The 23,767-nt window shown below is 37.7% G+C and overlaps 3 protein-coding genes across 6 annotated transcripts; 1 reads left to right on the top strand and 2 right to left on the bottom strand.

Annotated features, from left to right (window-relative positions):
* Positions 1–3,495: 3,495 nt before the first annotated feature.
* Positions 3,496–4,182, top strand: LOC115999181. The gene has a single exon (XM_031238982.1). It carries the CDS (start codon positions 3,604–3,606, stop codon positions 3,991–3,993), a length of 390 nt encoding a protein of 129 aa, XP_031094842.1. The 5' UTR covers positions 3,496–3,603; the 3' UTR covers positions 3,994–4,182.
* Positions 4,164–11,599, bottom strand: LOC115999167. Of its 2 annotated transcripts, none has more exons than XM_031238971.1 (11): positions 11,466–11,599; positions 9,986–10,162; positions 8,147–8,675; positions 7,134–7,281; positions 6,639–6,749; positions 6,158–6,311; positions 5,876–6,079; positions 5,671–5,740; positions 5,117–5,232; positions 4,603–4,669; positions 4,164–4,519 (listed from the first exon to the last, which is right to left on the bottom strand). In XM_031238971.1, the coding sequence occupies exons 2-11, from the start codon at positions 10,115–10,117 to the stop codon at positions 4,377–4,379; spliced, it is 1,674 nt and encodes a 557-aa protein (XP_031094831.1). In that variant the 5' UTR covers positions 10,118–10,162; positions 11,466–11,599; the 3' UTR covers positions 4,164–4,376. The 2 variants fall into 2 exon arrangements, with proteins under 2 accessions (XP_031094831.1, XP_031094823.1); XM_031238963.1 differs by lacking the exon at positions 11,466–11,599 and adding an exon at positions 10,257–10,422.
* LOC115999150 lies at positions 11,290–22,466 on the bottom strand. 3 transcript variants are annotated; one of them, XM_031238940.1, is made up of 11 exons: positions 22,283–22,466; positions 21,945–22,098; positions 20,496–21,018; positions 19,930–20,077; positions 19,134–19,244; positions 18,130–19,009; positions 17,378–17,473; positions 15,796–15,865; positions 13,719–13,852; positions 12,488–12,554; positions 11,290–11,688 (listed from the first exon to the last, which is right to left on the bottom strand). In XM_031238940.1, the coding sequence occupies exons 1-11, from the start codon at positions 22,291–22,293 to the stop codon at positions 11,528–11,530; spliced, it is 2,355 nt and encodes a 784-aa protein (XP_031094800.1). In that variant the 5' UTR covers positions 22,294–22,466; the 3' UTR covers positions 11,290–11,527. The 3 variants fall into 3 exon arrangements, 2 of the variants coding, with proteins under 2 accessions (XP_031094800.1, XP_031094808.1); XM_031238948.1 differs by lacking the exon at positions 22,283–22,466 and having other exon boundaries at positions 20,496–20,828; positions 21,945–22,024; XR_004093992.1 differs by lacking the exons at positions 11,290–11,688; positions 12,488–12,554 and having other exon boundaries at positions 13,780–13,852; positions 18,084–19,009.
* Positions 22,467–23,767: the final 1,301 nt, after the last annotated feature.

Here is a 23,767-nt window from a genome sequence, read left to right as displayed (position 1 = left end):
CCATGGTGGTTACAGGAGATTCAGATTTGAAATGGCATGGATCTATGATGAGGGGTGTAGACAGCAAGTGGAGGAGGCGTGGCAGGAGGGAATGGGCGGGGGCTTGCTTGGCTGCCTGCAACACTATGGTGACAAGTTGAACCGCTGGGGTGGTGATCATTTCCATAAGTTTGGTGAGAAAATCAGAAACTTACGGAAGGAGCAACTGCACTTCAATGGGCGCCTAGATCACCCATCTCTGGAAGAGTACCAGCGTATTGAAGCTGAGTTATGCCAATTAGAAACTCAGGAAGAGGCGTTTTGGAGGCAGAGAGCGAAGCAGCATTGGTTGAGGGGTGTGGATGCCAACACTAAGTTCTTTCACAGGTATGCCTCTGCTCGTAAAAAGAAGAATACTATTCTTAGATTAAAAGATGAGTCTGATGTGTGGATGGAGGGTGATGATTTGCATAATGTTGTTCTTAACTATTTCCATGATATTTTTGCATCAAATGTTATACCATCCTCCTCTATGGACTCTTTTTTTGCATCTATAATCCCTCGAGTCTCCCAGACCCAGAATGAGGGCCTTCTGAGACCTTTTGAAGCAGAAGAAGTTAAATCAGCCTTGTTCTCTATGTTCCCTGATAAAGCTCCTAGGCCAGATGGCATGAACCCATGATTTTATCAACACTTTTGGGATGTGGTTGGAAGTGATGTTTCATCCTTTGTGCTTAAGTGTCTGAATGAGTGCTCTTTTCCGGAGGGCCTGAATGATACAAATGTAGTGCTTATACCTAAGAAAGATTGCCCGGAAAAGGCATCTGATCTCCGGCCTATAGCACTTTGCAATGTGATTTATAAGATTATGGCCAAGATGGTGGCTAATAGGATGAAACCCCTATTAGGTGAGGTGATTTCTGACTCCCAGAGTGCTTTTATTCCTAACAGACTTATCACGGATAATATTCTGATTGCTGCGGAAGTAGGCTATTACATGAACAGAAAGCAATGTGGTATGGTAGAATGGGGTGCCTTGAAATTGGATATGGCAAAAGCATATGACCACATGGAATGGTCATATCTGCGCAAGATGTTAATGGCTTTGGGTTTTTCTGTTCAATGGGTGAACTTGGTTATGCTCTGTGTGACCACGGTTTCCTACAATTTCCTGGTGAATGGTAAAGATGTTGGACAGATTATTCCGACTCGAGGTATTAGACAGGGAGATCCCCTATCACCTTATTTATTCATAATCTGTGCTGAGGGTCTCTCCCTGTTATTGCATCAGGCTGAGGCACGAAGGGATTTTCATGGCTGTAGGGTCGCTAGGCCCCCCCCCCCTGTCTCACATTTGTTTTTTGCAGATGACAGCCTCCTGTTTTTTAAGGCAACAACTCAAGAGGCAGGTGTCATTAAGCAGTGTCTTATTGAGTATGAGAATATGTCTGGGCAGGCGGTTAACTTTCATAAATCTAATGTGTGTTTCAGCAGAAATACGCCTGAAGTTGTAAGAGATGAGGTGGCCGCTGTTTGGGGGTTGTTAAAGCACGTAATTTCGGTAAATACCTAGGACTCCCATCATTTATTGGAAGAGATAAAAAAAAGCAGTGTTCTCTTATGTGGAGGACAAAATTAAACACAGGATTGGCTCATGGAATAAGAAACTCATCTCACAAGCAGGTAAGGAGATACTCCTAAAAAGTGTAGCCCAATCTATGCCTACTTTTTCTATGAGTGTTTTCTTGCTTCCAAATTCGGTCTGTTTGTCCATAGAAAGAGCTATGAACCGGTATTGGTGGGGGTCCGGGAATGAAAGAGGAATTCACTGGAAAGCTTGGGATCGTTTGTGTATCCCTAAGAAATATGGTGGTCTTGGGTTCAAGGATTTGAGGGCTTTTAACCTGGCAATGTTAGGTAAACAAGCCTGGCGTTTCCTAACAAGGCCAAATTCCCTAGTTACAAGAATTTATAAGGCTAGGTATTATCCTAGAACCTCATTTACTGAAGCTACATTGGGAAATTGCCCTAGTTTCTGCTGGAGAAGTATTATGGCTGCACATGAATTAATTTGTAGTGGTATACGGAGAAGAGTGGGTGATGGAAATTCTACTTTGATCTGGGGACACCCCTGGTTACCAGATGACCCTACTCCAATGGTCCAAACAGCCATGCCCCATGAACTTAATGGTTCTTATGTCTCCGGGCTTATTGACCCTACAACTGGAAAATGGGATGAGGCAATAGTGCGTGACATTTTCGAGCCAATTGATGTGGAATGCATATTGGAGATCCCGGTTAATACACATTATGCAGACTCTTGGTTTTGGCTTGGAGATCCTAAAGGTTGCTATACGGTCAAGCAAGGTTACAGGCGTATGATTGGGAATTTTGAGACAGCCCCAGGGCATTTTGATAAATGGCTACATCTTTGGAAAATTAAATGCCCTGCGAAGTGGAAAACTTTTGCTTGGAGAGCCCTTTCTAATACCCTCCCCACTACCACCAATTTAATTATAAAAAGAGTAGATGTTGATCCCGCATGCCCAATGTGTGGAAATTTGCATGAGAACACTATGCATTCTCTTGTTTTATGTGACTATTCAAAGCTTGTTTGGAATGAATCTTGTTTGCACACCCCAGCTATGACAAACCATGACTTTGGCATGTGGTTTACTCAACTTCTAACCGCCCTAACTGAAGAGGAAATTATTGTTGCTTTAGCAGTGTTATATCACACTTGGCGTGCTCGAAACATGGCGGTGTGGGAGGGTGCGTTGCCTCGTCCGCAAGGAGTATGGAGATCGGCCATTACAGCAGCCTCGGCTTGGAGACAGGTCTACTCTGCACAGCCCTGCCAGCAGCAGCCGACATCGACAACAGCACGAGCAGCCAGTGCGCTGTTTCACTGCTTCTTCGATGCAGGCTATCAGGCGCATTCACTGCGTGCGACGGTCGGAGCGGTGCTCTTGGATCAAAATGGAAACTTCCACGCAGCATTCAATGGAGCCTTATCAACCTGCTTCTCACCTCTTATGGCAGAATCTTTGGCATGCAAGGAAGTCCTATCTTGGCTAAAAGATCGCAATCTGTCTTCGGTACATATCTACACCGACTGCTCAACACTCAAGGAATTGTTAACTACATCAGACCCTACCCTTTTATCTTATGTTAGCTTTTCTATTGATGACTCTAGGGCTATTATGTCTTCGTTTAATTCTTGTTTAGTTAATTTGATTCCTAGGTCTGCCAATCGGGCAGCACACGCACTTGCTGCGTTAGCTTTCTCGCAGTTTCATTCGATGTATTGGGATTCAATCCCTCCCGACTCTATTTCTGGATTAATTTAATCTACGTTACAGTTGGGTTTTCAAAAAAAAAATATTACTAAATAGGGACATGGTGTATTTTGAATGGTGTCTTTGAGATATTTTTAATAATGTATAGAGAAATAGAGAATTGACAATATTAGGTAAATAAAATTAAACATAACTTGTTGAGGGTTAAAACATGATTTTCATTTTCAAATGGTCATCAAGGGACACCACACCCTCAATGGTTGCAGCCTACAGGGTAATAAAAATAAGCGGAGGATGAGATCTTAAGACATATTTGCCCAGAGTGATGAAGATGTCCACCGTGAACCACCAGCGCCACCTCCTCCGGCTAGTTCTCTCCTGCCGCAAAATCACAGCCCAGGTGACTCACCCGCAGACGGCGTCCATTATCGCGATGGCTTCATCGTCTGAGCAAGAATTTACAGCTGAGTACAGAGCCAAGTTGAACAGGTTCCCCAGGTCCCACAACATGTGGGACTCCAAGATCGCGTCCAGAGTGGGCGAGAAGCTCGGACACCGCCTTAAGGAAGCCGGCATCTGCAACGTTGAGATTGATCACCAGGAAGAACTGGCCAGGCCGGCTCACTACCGTAAGATGGTGTCGCCGCTTTTCCAAGCCGTGAAGCGCGCCGGTATCGCCGTGGCTGGCGGTGAGAAATTGGAGTTCTGGAGTTAGGGCTAGATATGGGCAATGGGCCGTTTATCAATTATTTCTACAACTTTATACAATGAAAACTCTCAATTTTTTAGTTAGTAAATGAAATTCCATTTTAATAAATAATATTAGTCAATTGTTATACTAGGAATCAGAGTTCATATTGTATTGTAAACTCGATACAAAAATTCTATGCATCCAGTTAACACACACATTTTGTACTTATAGTTAACTATTTTTGTACATGATACTGTTAACCGCAGGTATACAATGTGTTAACGACAAACACCAAATCTGAAATTTTTGGACCAAGGTCTGTAAGGCAAACCTTAGTCCTTGGTATAATTTGCCAATGTTGGTGCATGAAAACATTCACATATATCTCCCTCTGCTACCATAAACTGTTACATATCTGATGTAGCCATATTACCTAATTTGGCAATCATAAATGCAGCAGCCATCTCTCTGGCTTCAGGAGGACTAGGGCTCATGCTGCCTTGACATGCATACTTCCCACCTTTCACAATCACATTCGCAACAAACCCATCTGCACAAAATCACAAATTCATTACTGCATCCTGCTATGATATGAAGGGATTGCAATACTCAATGTCATACATACATACATACCAGCATATGGAAACACTCGATACGTTGGCAATGGCCATTTCTTCTCGCGACACAACTCATCCAGTTTCTGCATACATACAAAAGAGTTCAAGAAAATGGTCAATCACACCAAAAATAATACTCAAGTGATAAGTTATTATGAAGTGGTGACATTGTGAAGTACTCCGTATTATTTTCCGTTGGTTTTAGTTGTGGGGATGTTCCCCTTTTTTTTTTAGGGTCAGGTCCACATCCCCTTTCTCTTCGTTTTTCAAATGTAATAAACTGCAATTGCTTGGCATATTATTGCATGGCGTATATGGTGAAGCGTATATGCAAGAAGTAGTTATTTGCTTGGTGTATATGGTGAAGTGTATATGCAAGAAGTAGTTATTTGCTTGGTGTATATATCACTTCAGGCATATCAGCTAGCAAAACTAAAAGGAGAAATAGATAGAGAACAGTGAAAGATAGAAGAAAAGTATCAGCCCACCAAAAAAAAAAAGAAGAAAAGTATCAAGTTTAGATGCTATACCTTGCATTGGGGTTCCACAGTGAGACTAGTGCTCTCTTGAATTTCTTCGATTTCCAGATAGGCATCAGAAGGATCTTCTATCATATGTCCAATGCTTGACAAATCACTTTTACCACCTTTATAAACATAATAAGTAGAGGCAATGTATAAGCAATATGAATCCGTTCATTAGTTGCTAATAATTATTTTCTGTCCACATAAAAGATCACCATCTATATGACACTACTATCTGAATGATCACTGCCATGGCGGTCAATACAGAGGTGCATGATGAGTGTAAAAAAGATGTCAGAATGTCATACTTCAAATGGAGAATGCAAAAGAGAAAATGGATAATAATTGCAATTTCCAACTAAGCCAAAACTTGATAGGTATCATTACCTAGCATGCGTATTGAATCGACCAATTATGGATTAGCTGGTCCTTAAATTATCTAGTTTCTTGAGAAAATCATAACTTAAAAAGTTGCATGAGTATAACTTTATTTTCAACTAAGTGGCCTATGTGCAATGGCCACTGAGGTAGATGAAACAAGATATGAGTAAAGAGCAGACCATGTAATACAGTCTCAATAGCCCTGTTACACTTCATGATTTCAGCTTCCACAATCTGTTGTTGCTCGCACTGAAAATAAATATATTAAAATGAATTTAATTTAGCATGTCCAACAGCAAGTTCATTAAAGGTTTAACTAATATGCATAGAGAAAAAGGAAGTAGGAAGCAGGGAGAAGGAAGAATTCAATCAGGAAGCCAGTACCAGCTCAAGTCTTTTCAAGTAAAGAATCCTCAAGGCAGATTGGGATTCTGAAGTTGAGGAAGTTTGTGGCCTCTCACGATGTTTAGTTTGCGATAAAGGATTAGCCATAGAAAAACTGCATCCATTCATGCTACTAGTAGTGCCAACCGTGTCATTATTGCTTCCAGCATCACAAGACTTCAGAACAGATTCACCTGTTTCTTCCTGTCAAGTATCACACACATGAAAAAAAAATGGCAAACTAAAGACAAAAGGTGTAGTCAAGCAAAGCTCTAGAACTACCTTAGTCAAAAAAATGCTTGGTGAGATCCATCTATGACCCTCTTGTAAAGGCAACATATTCTTCAGTCGATGATAAACCTTGACAGGATTTTGATTTTGGCCTTCGTTTTCACCCTGGGGGGAAACTGCATTTGAGTCATGTGATGACCCTTCCCTGTAACCAGAGTTTATTGAATCACCAAATAAGGAAACTGTGCTGACAACTAAAAAACAAAAATACTTTGCACTCCTTTAGATGTGGCAAAATTAGTTTAAAGGAAATTGTATTCCTTTTTCCAGTGTGGAAAATGTTTTGCAAATTGAAAACACTTCTAAGCAAAGACAGAAAATAATAGGAGTATTAGTGCATTATAGCCCAGTTGATTGACCTTGGCCCAATCTTAGATTCTAACAAAATCCTCAATGGAAAACACCGGTGTCTAGGAATGGAGCACAGACACTATATATAAGTACAACAATTAAAGATAGAGACAATTTCTACCTGGAAATCCAATATAACAAAGCCTCCAAGTAAGGGAACATGTGGAAATACATGGCATGTGGGGTCACCATCCATCCATAAGAGCTCCTCTTGACAATGGGACCTTGCAAGCTACTCAAAAGAAGATTCAATCAAACATAGGATTTTACAACTCATCCTTATTATACTTTGTTAGTATAAGACTTAATCACACTATGGTCTTATACTAACAAAATATACCCATTGCTGCATCCTCCTCGTGCAACTTCATCCTATGGTCTAAGGACTGACAGGTCCCAGTTCCTAATCTCATTTCACCAAAGAAAAAAACTTTCAAGCATCTAAAAAATTGCAGTTATTAATCTTTTTGCAGGTGGTTAAAAGAAATTTTATTCTAGAGAATCATAATCAATTTCCTAACATTTAGTTATTTTCAAATATATTTATCCTAAGATGCTTCCCCATTATATTCAAACAGTGTTCAAGAATATCAAAAGGATAGGACTATGAACCAACCTTTCAATGAGATCTTTAATAGGAACCTGAATGTCATCATTGATAGATTGAGTGCATTGCATTACATATAGGCGAGCAGCTGCCTTTGGTTTATTTAAAGAATATATAACGTGGCTCTCTAAAACCACAAGATCACTTTTATTGATGCCTGTTTCAACAAAAATCACATTGATAAGGAGCACTCCTCCACTAAAAGTGTTAAGATTAGATGCCTCACAATTACTGTAATCTACGGAGTATTAAAAATAATAGATGTCAAGATTCTTTTAACAATATACATATACATATTACAGATTGTCAGATTTACAGTAGTTTTAGGGGAAAGGGTCAAATAAGCCCCTAAACTTTACACCAAAGGTCAATTAGGCACCTAAACTTTGGAAAAGTGCAATTAAACCCTCAAACATATTAAATTGAGGCAATAAAGCCCAAAAACAGGTAAATGACCTGTTATTACAGGTCATTTGTATCAGTCCGGCGACGACCGAGTCGTCACCGGTTGCCATCTCCATGAGAAGGCGACCATTCCCCGACCTTTTGGTCGATGGTGAATTGGTGATGTTTTCGGGCAATTTTTGACTGGTAACCTGTTGGTTACCGGTAAATTTGACTTATTAGACCAAAAATAACATGTTTGAGTGTTTAATTGCACCTTTTCAAAGTTTAGGTGCCTAATTGACTTTTGGTGTAAATTTTAAGGGCCTATTTGACCCTTTTCCCGTAATTTTAATATTTTATATGACATTGCATCAACAAATATTTTATTGCTAAGCATATTTTCTTAAACCTTGATGACCAAATTAAAAGAGAGTTTTTCCCAAGTATGTCAGATATCATTATGTTTGTATTCTCCCAACCACTAGCCACCCAAGAAAGGAAAAATAAACAAAAAGGTAAGAGGAAGACAGGAAAGCTAACAAATGTGTAAAGATATCAATCACTAATGACTCATATGTAAGTTTCAAGGAATTAAGATCTCATAAAACTAAGACATGTATTTATGCCCAATATACCTGTTGCATCTTTAACAGCTAAAAGAGCCAAATCCAGAAGCCTAGCATCATTAGAATTAATTTCCTGATCTTCCAAAAATGTTTCTGCAGCTCCTTTCTGTTTGCTTTTGCATTTTGATTCTAGAGGATTATCTGCATTAGCACTGGAGACCTCCACATCTTTCTCAATCACAGACCAAACCCCATGGGTAATGGAACTATCTATTAGCATGCAATTTTCCTTCCTCAAATTCACTAAAAAGATGGCAACCTTAGACACCGGCCAACCATCTACAATTGGAACAGTTTTTGATGCATCCAGAGCTGAAGACACACTGCAAGCATTGACTATTGCCTTTTCTGTTTGTGAAAGTTCATTCTCAAAACCATCCATCTTAGAATAATCTGCTTGACGCATGAGATTCATGTAAGCCACCAACGTTGGTTTCAATACAACAGCCAGCTTACTAAACGATATGAAATCAAGAAACTCCAGTTCGTGATGTTGCTTCCTATGATAGTAGTTATAAAGCAATACCACAGCATGCAGCTTCCTATGATAGTAGTTATAAAGCAATACCACAGCATGCATCTGTCATATAACAGCATTATAAAGCAATACCACAGCATGCATCTGTCATATAACAGCAGTAATATCAAATTCTTTTTGGCACATCAACAGAATGACAATACAAATGAAGAATTCCATGAATGAGCATTCATAACACCTTGTTTATATTATTCCATACACAGTACAATATAGTAATATATGTAGATTAAGTTTGAGATTTATAATGGAGTTTGGCTAAGAGGAACTCAATTCCAAATAGGGAAACTAGTTCACTAGAATCCTAGATAATCTAGGCTCAAATAATGCAGCTCTCCCTTGACTAGGGAACTCAACACATCTTCAATTATAAATTCTCCCTCCCAGGTCCACAGTCCATAAGCCTATCTATTTCTTGGTAGTGGACGCCACAATTAGCATGTGCTTATATGCAAGCTACTCACGGTGGTCTGTTAAAATTTTCACATTATATCCTGCTAAGAGTACATAGAACATCTGATATGGCGGAGCTTTGGCCCCAACTTAAGTACCACTCCACAATCTCGTGGAGCCAATGTGGGATCGTATCATTGCCCACCCCTTGAGAAGGGGCTTACTCTAAACGGCTCACACTCCGGACTCTTCTGCTTATCAGCGAGAGCACCAAATGATACAGCACTCAAGCCAAGACCCTATCCAGGTAGCCCTTTCCCACCACACTCCATCCTCTCAAACAAGAGGACCAAATGATACAGCACTCAAGCCAAGACCCTATCCAGGTAGCCCTTTCCCACCACACTCCATCCTCTCAACAAGAGGACCAAATGATACAGCACTCAAGCCAAGACCCTATCTAGGTAGCCCTTTCCCACCACACTCCATCCTCTCAACAAGAGGACCAAATGATACAGCACTCACAAGCCAAGACCCTATCCAGGTAGCCCTTTCCCACCACCACCACACTCCATCCTCTCAACAAGAGCACCAAATGATAGGACACTCAAGCCAAGACCCTAACTCCACCACAAAAGCTAGCTCATGAGCGGAGGTTTGGCCCAACTTAAGTACCACTCCACAATCTCTTGTGGAGCCGATGTGGGATTGTATCAACATCTCATTCGTGTTAGACTTAACAAAGTGCATAAATCCAACACACATTTTCTTTTCTCAGTTTGACCAACTAACAGACAATCCAATCTAATTGATTCACACCCATTACTAGAGTACAAAGCATTAAAAAACCACAAGTCAAGAAATAAAATTAAAGGCATTATAAAACCCCATGAAAGAAAAAGACAAAACTCAAATATTACCTGTTTGGCAATGGTCTGATGCTGGGAAGGGGTAGGAGCTTGTCTAGTCTGGTAGCGGGACAAGAATGGCTGCACAAAGTGATCCAACAAGGCCAGAACAGCATCCTCCATAGAACATACTTGTTCAGTCATCCTTTTCCGAATTACCTACCAATATCTTCCCCGCTCTCTCTCAATCTGAACCGAAATATCAAAGCAACACTTACTCAAAACTGGTAAGAATACTGCAAAATTGTTAAAGAGAAATCCCCATAAAACAGTGATACGTTACCTATCTCAGGTAATATTGACTAACGTATTTTACTCCGTATTATTTTATTGAATATTTTTGTATTACGATAAAATGGATTAATTTAGGCATTAATGGAAAGGTGAAAAATTGGGAAGGGGAATGAGTTTGGTATGGTATGGGAGATTGTGCACAGTAAGAGCCAGAAGTCCCAGAACTGAGTGGAAAGTGTGAATACTGAAGATCACAGAAAGGTGAAGAGGGTTGGGGTGGGGTCACTGGGGTGGGGGCGAGGGTGGGCTAAAATATATGCACTTACACGTGTCTTTCTTTATTTTTTTAATAATCAAGGTTATTCCACTTAACGGGCTACATTATGAACTCCATGAATCTTATTACCAAACTCATAAGGAAATTAATTGAGTCAATCTAATTTCGAGACATATCAATAAATTGTACATCTATGTGTATAAAGAGCTAAATTCAAACCTGCAATGTTCGTGACAATAATTAAATAGTTACTTTACTACTGAAATCAAGTCCTAAAGGATATATCTTCTCCATGCATACAAGGAGCCCAATCCAAGCCAACAATTACATCACTGCACCCCGATTTAATAAAATTATAAAGGAGTAAATCGTAGTAATTCAACTTATCAATATAAGCTAGACTTTTTAATTACATTTTTTCATGATCAGGTGATGACAATTCAATTCTATTTTTCCTTTCAAGTATAGATGGTAATTAGAGTTTCTTTTTTTTTTTTTACTTGAATGATTTAATTTAATTGTATTTTCTTAAATAGTTTGATACTTTGACTCTGATCCTGATAAAACAAATGAATACTTGGGAAAAAGAGTAAGACTTTTTTTTTACCTGTAGTCTCTCAACTTCGATAGCATTTCCACCTAAAATCCTCTATTATTGTTTTTCAGTACACGAATTGACGAATATAGATTTGTTGTTCCACATTATGGTCTACTGACCATTTTTTTTTTCTGGTAAAATGTCACTTGAAATTTATGTGTTGAACATGTGAGATATTATTATATTAATGAGGGCAACATTGTATAATAGCTGACAAGCAGAAGTATATTTTAGCACCTCCCGAAATTGAAATGAGAACAAAATGACTGTTCGAGTTTGTAATGAATAAAACGTCAGTAAGTGCACATCTCTAACAAGTAACAAGTAACCAAACATCTTCGTTATTGTATATTATATAATCAAAATAGCCAGCGAGGATATACCATAAATCATGGTTGGCTCAAAAAAGAATCCGGCATCTATATTGCCACATATGTGATCCTCGTTAGCTCAAGCTCCGAAGGATCTGGTCTGCCATTGTCCGCAACCTGGAAACCATCTTAGCTGCAGCTGACTCCTTTGCTTCTGACGAATCTGAATGCTTATCACCTTCACAAGAGCACTTAAAACTCCCATCTTGCATGAAAACTTTAATCCGAAAACCACCTACAAATGTTAAAGTGAATGCATTAGATCAATCAAGCAGTACAAAAATGCAAATCCGAATATTGTTTTACGGTGTTGCTGAGTTAAGTCAAAACTATCACTATCAAAGGAATCGTTGTTGAACTCAGTCCAAGTGTGTGCCACGGTGCCTCAAAACTAAAAAACACATGCATGAGAATACGTGATTGAAAACGGCAGTGGCTGAGTGAGAATGAGAAAGAAAGAAAGAAGTATGGCACACGAGAACACACCAGAGAGAGATGGAGTCATAGAAATATGCATAAATCTTGACATAATAAACTGAAGAGCAATGAAACAACAGGTCAGGGTTATTACAAAAAGCTCACATTCACCACACAAGTACTTGCAGTATTTGAAAATCTCAGAAAGGCTAATCTTTTTACAATATTGACACTAGTGTTCTGTACATCATACAGTCATATATGTATGAATAAAAGGGAGAAGAGTGAAGTGAAAACCCCCAACCCCCCTTGACTATCTCTAACACTATTATTTAGCATTTAACCTAAAGAATATCCAGGGTCAAAGAAACTATTGCATTTATTTAAAAACAAAACATAAGATTAAGAGTAGGCACATTTCACAAGTTCTTACAACTGTTCAAATGTTGGTTACAGATGAAACTTTTCAATGAGTGAACTCAAGACACCACATCAAATATTGAGAGGATGACAGTAAATGCTTATAATATTGCTGAGCATAAATCACTACACCAGCAGCATAACCAGGAAATTCAAGTTGCCTATGATAAGCTCAATCATATAAAAAAATGTCCTACCATGTGTTCCGGAAATAATATATGTTGGAAGCATCCAGTTATTTGCACGACATATAACATCTAAGTCCTGCCAAAAGAAAATATGCCTTAGTTTTTTATTATGTGACAGAGTAAACACGGGTAACAAAAAACAATGTGCTCACATCAGATCTAGAACTGGTATCTTTGAATGCATGTTTAAGTGTAAACAAGAGGAATAAACTGTTGATGCTATAGTAAAAATGATGTCATATTGTCATTGAGCTATCAACACAATAAACCTTCTCAAACATTTACATGGGATGATCGCAGGCCAAGATGCCTGAGCACCAACAGACCATCAGAAAATGAAAGAAGTACAGTGACAAGGAAATGGATTTTTTCTTTTTTGGAATATTTGAAATTGGAAATTGGAAATAGGCTTAAATAAACATTAGGAGTAGCAAATACAGTTTGAAAGAAAGCATGCGAAATAGAAAAATAAATAAATTTGAATTGGAAATAGGGCTAGACAGAAAGAACACAAGCAAATTGAGAAAAGCTGCCATGACAGGGTCTATTTTCTTCAAAGGCACTTTCCTAAGTATACATTTAAAAACCTTTTCAACAAAATGCAGTAATGTTTTAAAACTGAAGAAATAGGGGGATTTCAAATTCTAATAATGTTTCAATACGACACATTATAGTTCCATTAGCCCTTCTTCAGTCACAAATTCACAACTGAATAGACAGAGAGTTAAAGTGACACTTTGAGAGTGAGATTACAAACAAGTGATTCACAGAATCAGCCATTGTCAGAATAGAACATGAATTTGTGCTTTGAGAATGCAACATGACATTGCATTTCAAAAATATGATAATCCTGTTTTGGTATGTTTTTTTGAAACAAATGTGATACAGACCTGAAGCCCTGGCTAGTTTACTTATGAAGAAAGGGAATCAGGCAGAAAAGGAAATGAATCAAATCATTCAAATGACAGAATTCAACGAACAGAAGGAAGCATATAATAAGGGATTGAGTGGTTATGTAATTAACCATGTAAACAGTAATTGATGTTCCCTGCTTATTTTATGGAGCATGTAATCAAGGATTGACTAATTATATAATCCTGTCTCTTTATATAAAGTGGAGCAAGGCTGTCTCATGAAAACCCTACTCCCATGGCAAGCTGCAGGACACTTCCAATCTGATAGTCTCCATAATGTGCAAAACACGAGATAAAATATATTTACACCTCATGCAACAACTTGCCTGACTTGCAGGTCGCAAGGAGAGGGCAACACTTCCCAACTTCTGTACTTCTTGGGTATGAGTTCGCTGAAAGCATATTTCATCACATAATTGTTTGATTACTTTTCCTTCTAGCCCCTCATTATCTTTCCTGCCTACAAAGAGAAGAAGAAAATGTAGGAATAAGAATATTAATCCAGATAGACTTATGGCCAATTCAGTGCACTATCCACAAGAATTACTAGGTGCTTATAAGGTCACCGGTAGGGGTGTCAAAGTGGGTTGAAGCCCGCGGGCCGCCCGGGTCACCCGCCCCGTGATAGGGAGGGTTAGGGTTGAAGGAAAGTTGGCCCACGAAAATGCGGGCCTAACTGGCCAAGCCCGCTATGACTTGCAGCCCACGCGTGCCGCAGGCTAGCACATTTTTTAAAAAAAAAAAATTAAATAAAAAAAAACATATGCACGTACACATTATTTTTATTAACAATTTAACATGTTTTAATTCTTGATTGTGCAGTACTACACCGTCAAGAATTTAAACATTATAATAATAATAATAATAATAATAATAATAATAATAATATTATTATTATTATTATTATTATTATAGTTTAAATTTGTATGTTATATTGTTATCCAAAAACCAATTAAATTTGTCAGTATACTACGTTACAATGATTAATTAATGTGTTTTAATTTTTAGGTAGCAACATGATACAATTACCCGGAATTTACATTTGTAATGATATTAATTCAAAATAGTATTTAACTTATTAAAAAAAAAAAAAAAAAAAAACTTGCGGACCGGCCCACGGGGCCCGCAAACCTGCGTAGGGCGGGCCAGGGTCACATGATCTCTATCCCGTGGGCCTAGGGGGGTGGCCCTCAAAAAATTAGGCCCGCGGTGGGGCCGGCCTGCTTTGACACTACTAGCCACCGGCATTACATCTTGTTGAATAGTAGGAAGTCAAAGTAGGGAATTTATTTTAGGAAAATATCTTAGGAATAAAGGAGAGATTGGTGGTTATTTTCAGTTTCTCCTATATCGGTTGAGGAAAGAATTAAGCTAATTAGTTATTTCCTTTATTAGAGTAGTTTGTATATATGCTGTTGTAATCACCATTTGTTTTAAGTTGGCTGTTGTTGCTCAGATACCTGTTGGCTTTTAAGTTGGCTTGATAGGTATATGACACTAGTAGTCTCAATACCTATCTACAGAATCATGGGATTATCCATACAAGCTCTTTTATTGACACCCCCCAATAAAATGGGGTGCCTAAACACAAGAATAGACATCTCTTGGGGATTACCTGATGCCTTATGTTTTCCTGTAATGTTCCTAATTATTTCTGGGGGAAGTCGTTCTCATAGCCACCTATTGATTAATTGTATGGCATCTAGAATCCTTAATTTTAAAAACCCACGTCAACTTCTTCTGCAAAATTATCCTCACATACAACAATCTCATTTGATTTACCACTCAAGGTATTTGGTTGCACAACATCTGTTCACGTGCATCCACAACACTATAGCAAATTTGATCGTAGAGGGCCCGCCAACCCGCCTGGGGCGGGCTAGGGCCTAACGGGCTGGTCCGCAACAGCCCGCCAAAAATTGGGCCCGCGGTGGGGCGGGCCGGCCCCCTTTGACAGTACTAGCTGTCAACCAAGATTGGTAATTGCAATAGTTGAACATAAAATTTTTATAAAAAAAAAAATGTTTTTCCAAATGGTAACCTTGAGGAGGATGTCTACACAGAAATCCCACGTGGTTTCAAAGGAGGTTTGGCAAAGAACAAGTTTGCAAACTCAAGAAGTCCTTGTATGGCCTTAAACAATCCCCTCAAGCTTGGTTTGACAGATTCACAAAGGTGATTTTGAAGCTTGGTTACATACAGGGTCACGCTGATCATACTCTATTTGTTAAGAAATCTCATACAGGGAAATTGTTGTATTGATAGTCTATGTCGATGATATTATTCTATCCAGGAATGATGTGGAAGAATTACGGAACTTGAAGAAGTGTGTAAAGGCATGCAAAGAGTGAAAAGAATCTCAAACCAAAGGCAGCTAATGGAAGCCATAGATAGAAATCATACCATCTAAGATTCCTTGGATACTTTTGTCACAGGATGCTTTCTTGTCTTGTATATGGCGATGCTTAGTACACTAGCAACAAGAACAACATAAATGAATATTTGTATATTTGAAAAAATAACAAAAACTATAGATTAGCCTAAGAATTGAGATAGCATTAAAAAACACGCCTAACGAGAGAAAAACTTGAACAGACAACTTATTAATTTTATTTTGGACAATGCTAGATGCCCCTAACCACTCAATTTTTTGCCACTCCTTAATGCGGCAATTTTTAATAAGTTGAGATTTGGGGAAAAAAAAACATACAAAACATGCCACATTAAAAAGTGGGTATTCCAATAGTTTTGGTTGGCATTGGGATGGGATCCACAATATGCAAGGGTGGAGAGGGTATGGTCAAATTGGATCTCCAGGGCATCAACTCATGCCTCCAGTCATGTCATTCTCATATCAAATGGCAAGTTAAACCAATTGATGGAGTTATGAGGCAAGGAATTTGAAACTGGAAAATTTGAAGTGCAAAATAACACAAAATAGACCAAGGAATACCAAAATGGTACCCCGTATTGTCCAACAAGATCCAAGTCTTACCCCTTAGTAGCATGCTGATTATTCTAACTAATTTTTTGGATATCTCTCCCAAAGGAAGGATGCCAGATTTATAGTCAAAGGTTATAAACTGATTTAATTATTCTATCCTTGAATTAATGCCCATCCCAAACGCAAATCTTGCAGCTTGATTATTTCTTTTCATTTCCATTTGCTTTCCTTCAATAGTGATGGTCTTCTTCCTAAGAGTGGTGTGTATCACAATGGGTTAAGGTGTCCTACACCTATACCTAACCCACATTTTCAAACACATAACCCACCCCAACCTCCAATCCACCTAGGATTGTGTTCTTAGACCCCATACCATATCCACCATGGATATAGACCTTAATAGTTAATACACATACTCTCATTCAACTAATCCAACATACTCCAATACACCAGGGATGACAATTCTAATCCAACATTCAGGTATTCTCCCTAACTTAACCTGCACTGGTGGGTTTTTTTTTTTAATACTATGCGTAAATATTTAAATATTATTGATTTTTTAAAAATTATTTAATAAGATAAAGTGGTAGGAACCCGCATATGGTAGGGTGGGGCGGGTTTTGGAAAATTCCACCAACCGTGGGCCAAGGGTGGTGGATGTAGTCACCCTCAACCCATTGTCACCCCTACTAGAACTTCAATACATATAATTTTTAAAAATAAACTAAATTTGTAAACCTCTAAACATTTTCTTCCATTTCCCTGTTGTTTGCATTAATTAGTTGAATGTTCTATTTCTTATCTTGGGGATTTACCATAACAGATGTTATTCAATTTCCTAAAGTCCACTTCAATATAATCTGTCTTTTTTTAATTAAAAAAAAATCAAAAGGTAATGTTAACTGCAATTTAAAGATAAGAAAGATAAGAGTATTGAAGTGGTTTAGGGTTGTAAAGTTAACAAAAAGTAGCAAACTAGCTAGTGCCCACATGCAAGTCCTGGTCTATTAAAGTTAAGACAATCTACACTTTCTACAGTACCAGTATCTCTTCATTCTTGTAAAGACGTCCTGGTACAGTCTGGGTTGATGATTTTCCCTCAGAAGCTGAAAAGATTACTTTGCAAGCTAGCTCTGCCTGTAAATAATTTAAACATTCAAAGTGATTAAAAGAGTAAAAAACCATAGATGTTTATAAAGCATTTCAAGTAGGTTGACTGAAGCATAAATGAAAGCTGTGATGTCAGAAATATTTTTAGTACAGAATCCAGTGGTGTTTTAGTGTTTAAGGGGAACAATAATGTACACATAATCAGCATAGTTGCAGATTGTAGCAATGAGGCCACTGCTGTCAATACCTTCCAGAGTACAAAGAAAAAGAAGAGTTGATTGCATAGAAATTTCCAATAGATGCAGGGGATTATAGTCGAGTGGCATTGATCAAAACCTTAAGGGAGAAAAAAATTGGTTCTCCCAGTAAGATGCAACTTCACCATGGTTTTTCTCCTTTAATAGTTTTGATCACTGTCATTGATTCTAACACCCTTAAATGACTGACTTGACAGCTTCAAAACTTCTCTATGCCATCAACACCATTCTATTAACCTGTACTCCAGAATGTATTGACAGCACTTGCCTCTTTGCCTAAAAAATCTGCAACCTTGCTGATAGTCTTCACTATTTCTCCTCTTCAAGACGACACCTTATGACTAACCAATAAAAAGTCAAAGCTTTCATTTTAGATGTACCAATGTGTCTCTTTTTTGGCCATCCAGAGCCATTGCCAGCACTTACTTCATTGGCTCCAAAATCAGCTGTATCTTTAGTTTGACCATGATATATTTTTTCAAGCTCTTGAGATTCCATGCTGGCATTATCTAACTCATTTCCAGTAAAAGATGTTCCATCGGAGCTTTTGTTGGAATTGTTAAAATTAGCAACTTCCTTCACTATGTCTTTGATAGCTTCTGCCTCTTCAACCCTAAACTCTGCACATTCGCTGATTGATTCACAGTCACCATCAATACTTTTATATTTGAAAGCTTCCTGAACCTCCTGATTGAGACTGCTTGTATCTTTACTAATAAAATTAGAGATGCAATGGTTATTGTTAAAGCTCTCCCTTTCGTCCACTGTCTTCTCTTTGCCTATCCTCTGAGAGCTAGCACTAGCACCTACCTCTTTGCCACAAGATTTTGCAGCATTGGCACTCCTGTCAGAGTTCTCATTTGTTTCACTAACCATATTGTTGCAGTGATTATCCAAGCAATCCAACATCTTGATGCTTGTATCTCCCATGTCCAAAGATGCAATTTCATTCCCTACCTCTTTGCCACTAGATTTTGCAGAATTGGTACTCCTGTCAGAGTTCTCATTTATTTCAGAAACCCAAAAAAATGTCTTCATGCTTGTATCTCCCATCCTCAGAGATGCAATTTCATTTCCTACCTCGTTGCCACTAGATTTTGCAGAATTGGTACTCCTGTCAGAGTTCTCATTTATTTCACTAACTATATTGTCGCAATGGTTTTCCAAGCAACCCAAGGTCTTAATGCTTGTATCTCCCATCTTCGAAGATGCAATTTCATTCCCTGAAAGTTCAAATACTGAAGTGGTTTCTGCATCCTTAGGGCTTCTCGAAATTGAACTATGCAAGCTACTTGGACTTGTATCCCTGCAGTCCAGATAGGCACTTTAGTTAATACTGATATAGCAGGGAATGGGAGCAAATAATCAATCATTACTTTATGCCATGAGACCTAATAAAACTTTAAATTTAAAATAATTAGCAACGGTACCTCAAAATCCAATCTGATAAGATAGTGGCATAAGGAAGCAGATGAAAATACTCAACAACTGGAGTAGTAAACCAACAACCAGAACTATTCTCTACCAGTGGACCCTGCAAACTAATCAAGTGTAGAGTTACAGTTCATTAGTTCCTCACAGCCAAAATAAACCTATATAGATGACAGGACAGCTCTTACAAATTTTTCAATCATTTAGGTTACCTTCAAAGTAATAAATAAAATCAAATCCCATGACCAATCTGGTTCTCACTTCTCAAATGGCAGTTTATAACAATTTTAGTAGATGTGCAGTCAAGTTAAAATTTCCAGTACATGTTCAAGTTCTTGTAATCAATGTGCCCTTGCCACAAGACAGAAGAACTATATACACAGGTGATATAGTTAAAGTATGGATGAATAGAACTCTATAAGTCTGTATCCGCATTCAAATGTACTAGTCTATGCCCATAAATGTTTTCCTGGCACTGCATTATGTGTTTGCAGCCTGGTTTTTGACTTTTTGTGTAATGCTGTATTACATAATGGGCCTTACATTTCCTTGTTATATGTATTTTATGTGTTCAAACTTAATGGTATATAACCAGATTTATACAGATGCAAAAATCATTTAAGAGCCAGTTAGACTCTAGTATACAAAGTAAATTGATTTCAGCATGACAATGTCATTAATAATTTACGGGAGTAGAAGGCACTTAACTCCAGGGTAATCACTAGTCTAGTCAAAGGTTAGAACATTGTGTGGCTGTGAGCAAAAACAGTTTGTCTAGTCCTTAGCCATACTAACCTCTTAATAACATCTTTAATAGGAATTTGAAAATCTTGACTTGTCGATTGACTGCATTGAATTATGTAAAAGCAGGCAGTTGTCTTTGCTTTACTTAAAGAATATACAACATGCTTCTCCAAAACCACAAGTTCGGATCGTTTAATACCTGCATCACATTAAGCAAAGTTTTCTTACACCATTTGGAAGTCCTCAAATCAGAAGAAAATCTTTTCATAATTAGAAATTTACAAATATATATATATATATATATATATGCATGCTTACAATATAAGAACTGAAATTTATGCTACTCAAGGGGGAAATTAAGTGGCCTTATTGCAAGGCCAGTCACCTGGCATGCTCTGTTTTTATTCATCAATAGGGGGGTTCCCCCCACCACCTCGTTTGATAAAGAAAATTTTCTTGGGCTGCCAGGTGGAAAGGGATTTACCCAAATCAAGAAGCAGGTGAAGAAAATTCATACAGGGCCTTATTTTCTAGTTTCTACTAGGAATATTTTGTAAATAATATTACATACTCTATTGTGTAGCCAATAGCAGGAAAATTAATATTAACTAAGCTACCTGTTGCATCCTGAACTGCCAAAAATGCAAGCCGCTGCAAGCTAGAGTCATTAGTTTTTGGTTCACTTTGTAACGATTTCATACCAATTCGCCTTCTTTTATTCATGTGTTTTCTCTCTTCCAGTTTTGAATCACTGGTGGAGTCCTCAAGGTCTTTTTCAAGAACAGACCATACCCCATCATTAACAGAACCAAACCTCAGAAAGCAATTCTCCTTCTTGGAGTCCAGTAATAGAACCGAAACTTTTGAAATTTCCCATCCTTCCATGATGGGATTAGCTTTGGATGCATCTAGCATGGAAGATAAGTTGCATGCATCTTGGATTGCTTTTTCTGTTATAGAAAACTGATTCTCAGAGTCATTCAATTCCACAGAATCCGATTGAGACTTGCAATTCATATGCCATGCTAAAACTGGCTTTAAAGTTACAACCAACTCGCAAAATGACTTGAAATCCAAATATTCCACTTGAGGATATTGTTTGCGGTGATAGTAGTTGTAAAGCAACACAATACAGTGCAGCTGAGTCCAGAAAGGAGAAATAAAAAGAAATCAAGTAAATGAAGTAATAGAAATATCAGACAAGAAATTTTTTTATTATTCCAGATCCATAACAATAGCATGCATGGAATACATGTGAAAAGCCTCATTGAACATCACAGATAATAAAAACTACCACCACAGAATTCATTAATAACCATCCAGATTAAAGAGACAACTGAATGGGGGAGAAATAAAAAGAATTCTTCTTGAACTTGTTGAAATTACAGTAGATAACAAGATCCTGTTGCAGACAATTTGAACATTTCAACATTTCTTAAGCATTAATAATCAAACCATGCAATTTGTGAACTTCACAAAATAAAAAGAGGATTATAACATTCCAATTGAGACATCAAGAAGTTGGTAGCATTTCGCGCACGTAAGGAGTAAGCCTCATACATTTCATACACTAAATACTCATACTATACTCTCATACTAAAGCCACTCCCTAATGTGTCAGTATATTGGATTCTTTTTTGAATTTGATTATTACATTAACTGGGCTAGACCAATTCACCAGTAGCCAATTAAAATAACGAAATTTCCTTTTTTCAAGCCTCATAGATAATGTCATATTGTGATATTGCCAAGTTAAGGAATGAATATGAGGGGGTGATTTTAGTAGGGTTTGGCATTTTTCTACACTAAAAGATGACAAGTGGCACTTTCACAATGCAAAAATACTGATACATTTGATTCTTCATTAACTCAAAAAGTTAGAAACTATCTTAAGAACTGACAGGAAAACAACAATTCAATTCCTGTCAGTAACCAGTCCACCTACAGCTAGTAAAACCAACTTAAAGAAACATTGCAATAATTCAACATCAGAAAAGTGAAGGAACTTGATATATCACGCATCCTATAATAAAAACGAAAATCAAGCGTTGGCAAGTAAGTGATACCTGTTTGGCAACGCTGCGCTGCTTATCGATAGGTGGAGTTCCGCTAGGAATACGCACTGGCAAGTGAGGGTCCACCAGTTCATCCAGCAGCACTTTCAGTAATACCTCCTTGGACGCCATAGCCTCCGGTTCGGATGCATCCTTTCCCATGATCCTTCAAAAATAAAAACAAAACTCAATAGTCGCCACATGCAAATTAACTGTACTTCGGAACTTCACAGAAGAAAAATCATCAGCCGATTGAGTCTCAAACTCATCCAAAAACAATCTCATAGAATCTAAGAATTTCAACTCAAAGTTGAGATTATCACCAGTTAGGCGGTAAAAAGCACGCGTACCTTTGCCCCATGCACCGATCACTCTCAGACGCCGGAATGTATACGTAGAGAGCGACGCAGACGACGAAGAATCCGGTGAAGAGCGAAACCTTAGGGTAGCGGTCTCGCTAAAGAGGAACACTGATAACTTCGGGAGTTTAGCGTAAATTTTCTGAATCCCTTTGTGCGGGATATCGATACATTTTTGTCCTTTTGCCTAAAAAGGCGCGCGAATGCGTCGTTGGGTCTGAATGAACTTCCTTCCTGTTACCCTGTTTAGTAAGAGATTAATGGCATTAATAATAATGGTCACCTTCTCGTTCCTTTGGTTCTGTTTATGTAAAAAAACATAATGTTTACTTTATTGAACAAGTGTTATTAACGACCAGTATGATTCGCAGAAAATAATTGAAATATGAATACAATTTAAAATTTTTTTAAAAAAATTGCTAGGAATATTGATCTAGTTTGATTAGATAGAAATAAATTTCCTTCAATTTGAAGAAAATGAAATTTTCCTCCGTTTGATTTGTGGAAAACATTTTCTTATAAATGTTGTTCTTAGTTTGGAGAAAAAAAGGTTTTTGTGGGGAAGGATGGTATTTTGTTTTCCATGAAAGCTTTGTTTTGCAGGTTTTTCAGGTTTCCAATCAACATAAAATGATTTTCGTTGATTGGGGAAGTCAACCCAAAATTGTGGAAAATGACATCCACTCCAAAAATTCGAAAGTTATTTTTCGCCAACGAAAAATATTAAGCAACCATCACCGACTTTGATTTCCGGTGGAAACCATAACATTGTTTCTGCGGGAAACCAAGCCCTGCTCTTGTTTCCCGCGAAAACCGGGGGCGGTTTTTTTTCCTTTAAATTATTTTTTTAATATTATTATTAAAAATATTATTATTAAATATTTTAATATTTTAAATAAAATAATAAAAATATATAATTATACAATTCTACTTGTTTTTTAAAAAATAAACCAAACACACATAGACAGTTTTATAGAATACATCCAAACAATGAAAATAAAAATATTTTTTGAAAAATGAAACTATTGGCCAATTTTGCCTCTATTACTTTTAATTGAAACAAAATTACCAATTTAATCCTCAACTAACATTTTTACTCAATTAAGTCACCAACTATGAAAATCTTACTCAATTGAGTCCTTCGTTAAAATTTCATCCGTAAGTTGTTAAAAATCAAGGGCAAAAAGATAATTTCCTTGCTTCTTTTCTTCTTCACTCCTCTCCTCGGTACTGATATGTCAATGTGCGAACAAATTGAAATGGTCAGAGAAAACGACAAATTTAGCAGCTTGAACATATTGTCATTAATGAAAACTTGAGGTGAAGAAGTCATGGGAAGACATCGGTGAAACCTCAGCGATGTATACTTGAACAATCATGAGAGCGTACCCTCACGCCGACGCTTGCGACTAAACGGCCCATCGTGATGAAGATTACATACGCTACCAACATGGTATACCAACGGTCAACAAACAG

The sequence above is a fragment of the Ipomoea triloba genome, chromosome 1, assembly GCF_003576645.1.
Source record: "Ipomoea triloba cultivar NCNSP0323 chromosome 1, ASM357664v1".
Taxonomy (NCBI): Eukaryota; Viridiplantae; Streptophyta; class Magnoliopsida; order Solanales; family Convolvulaceae; genus Ipomoea; species Ipomoea triloba.
This window is presented reverse-complemented; position numbering and strand designations above follow the sequence as displayed.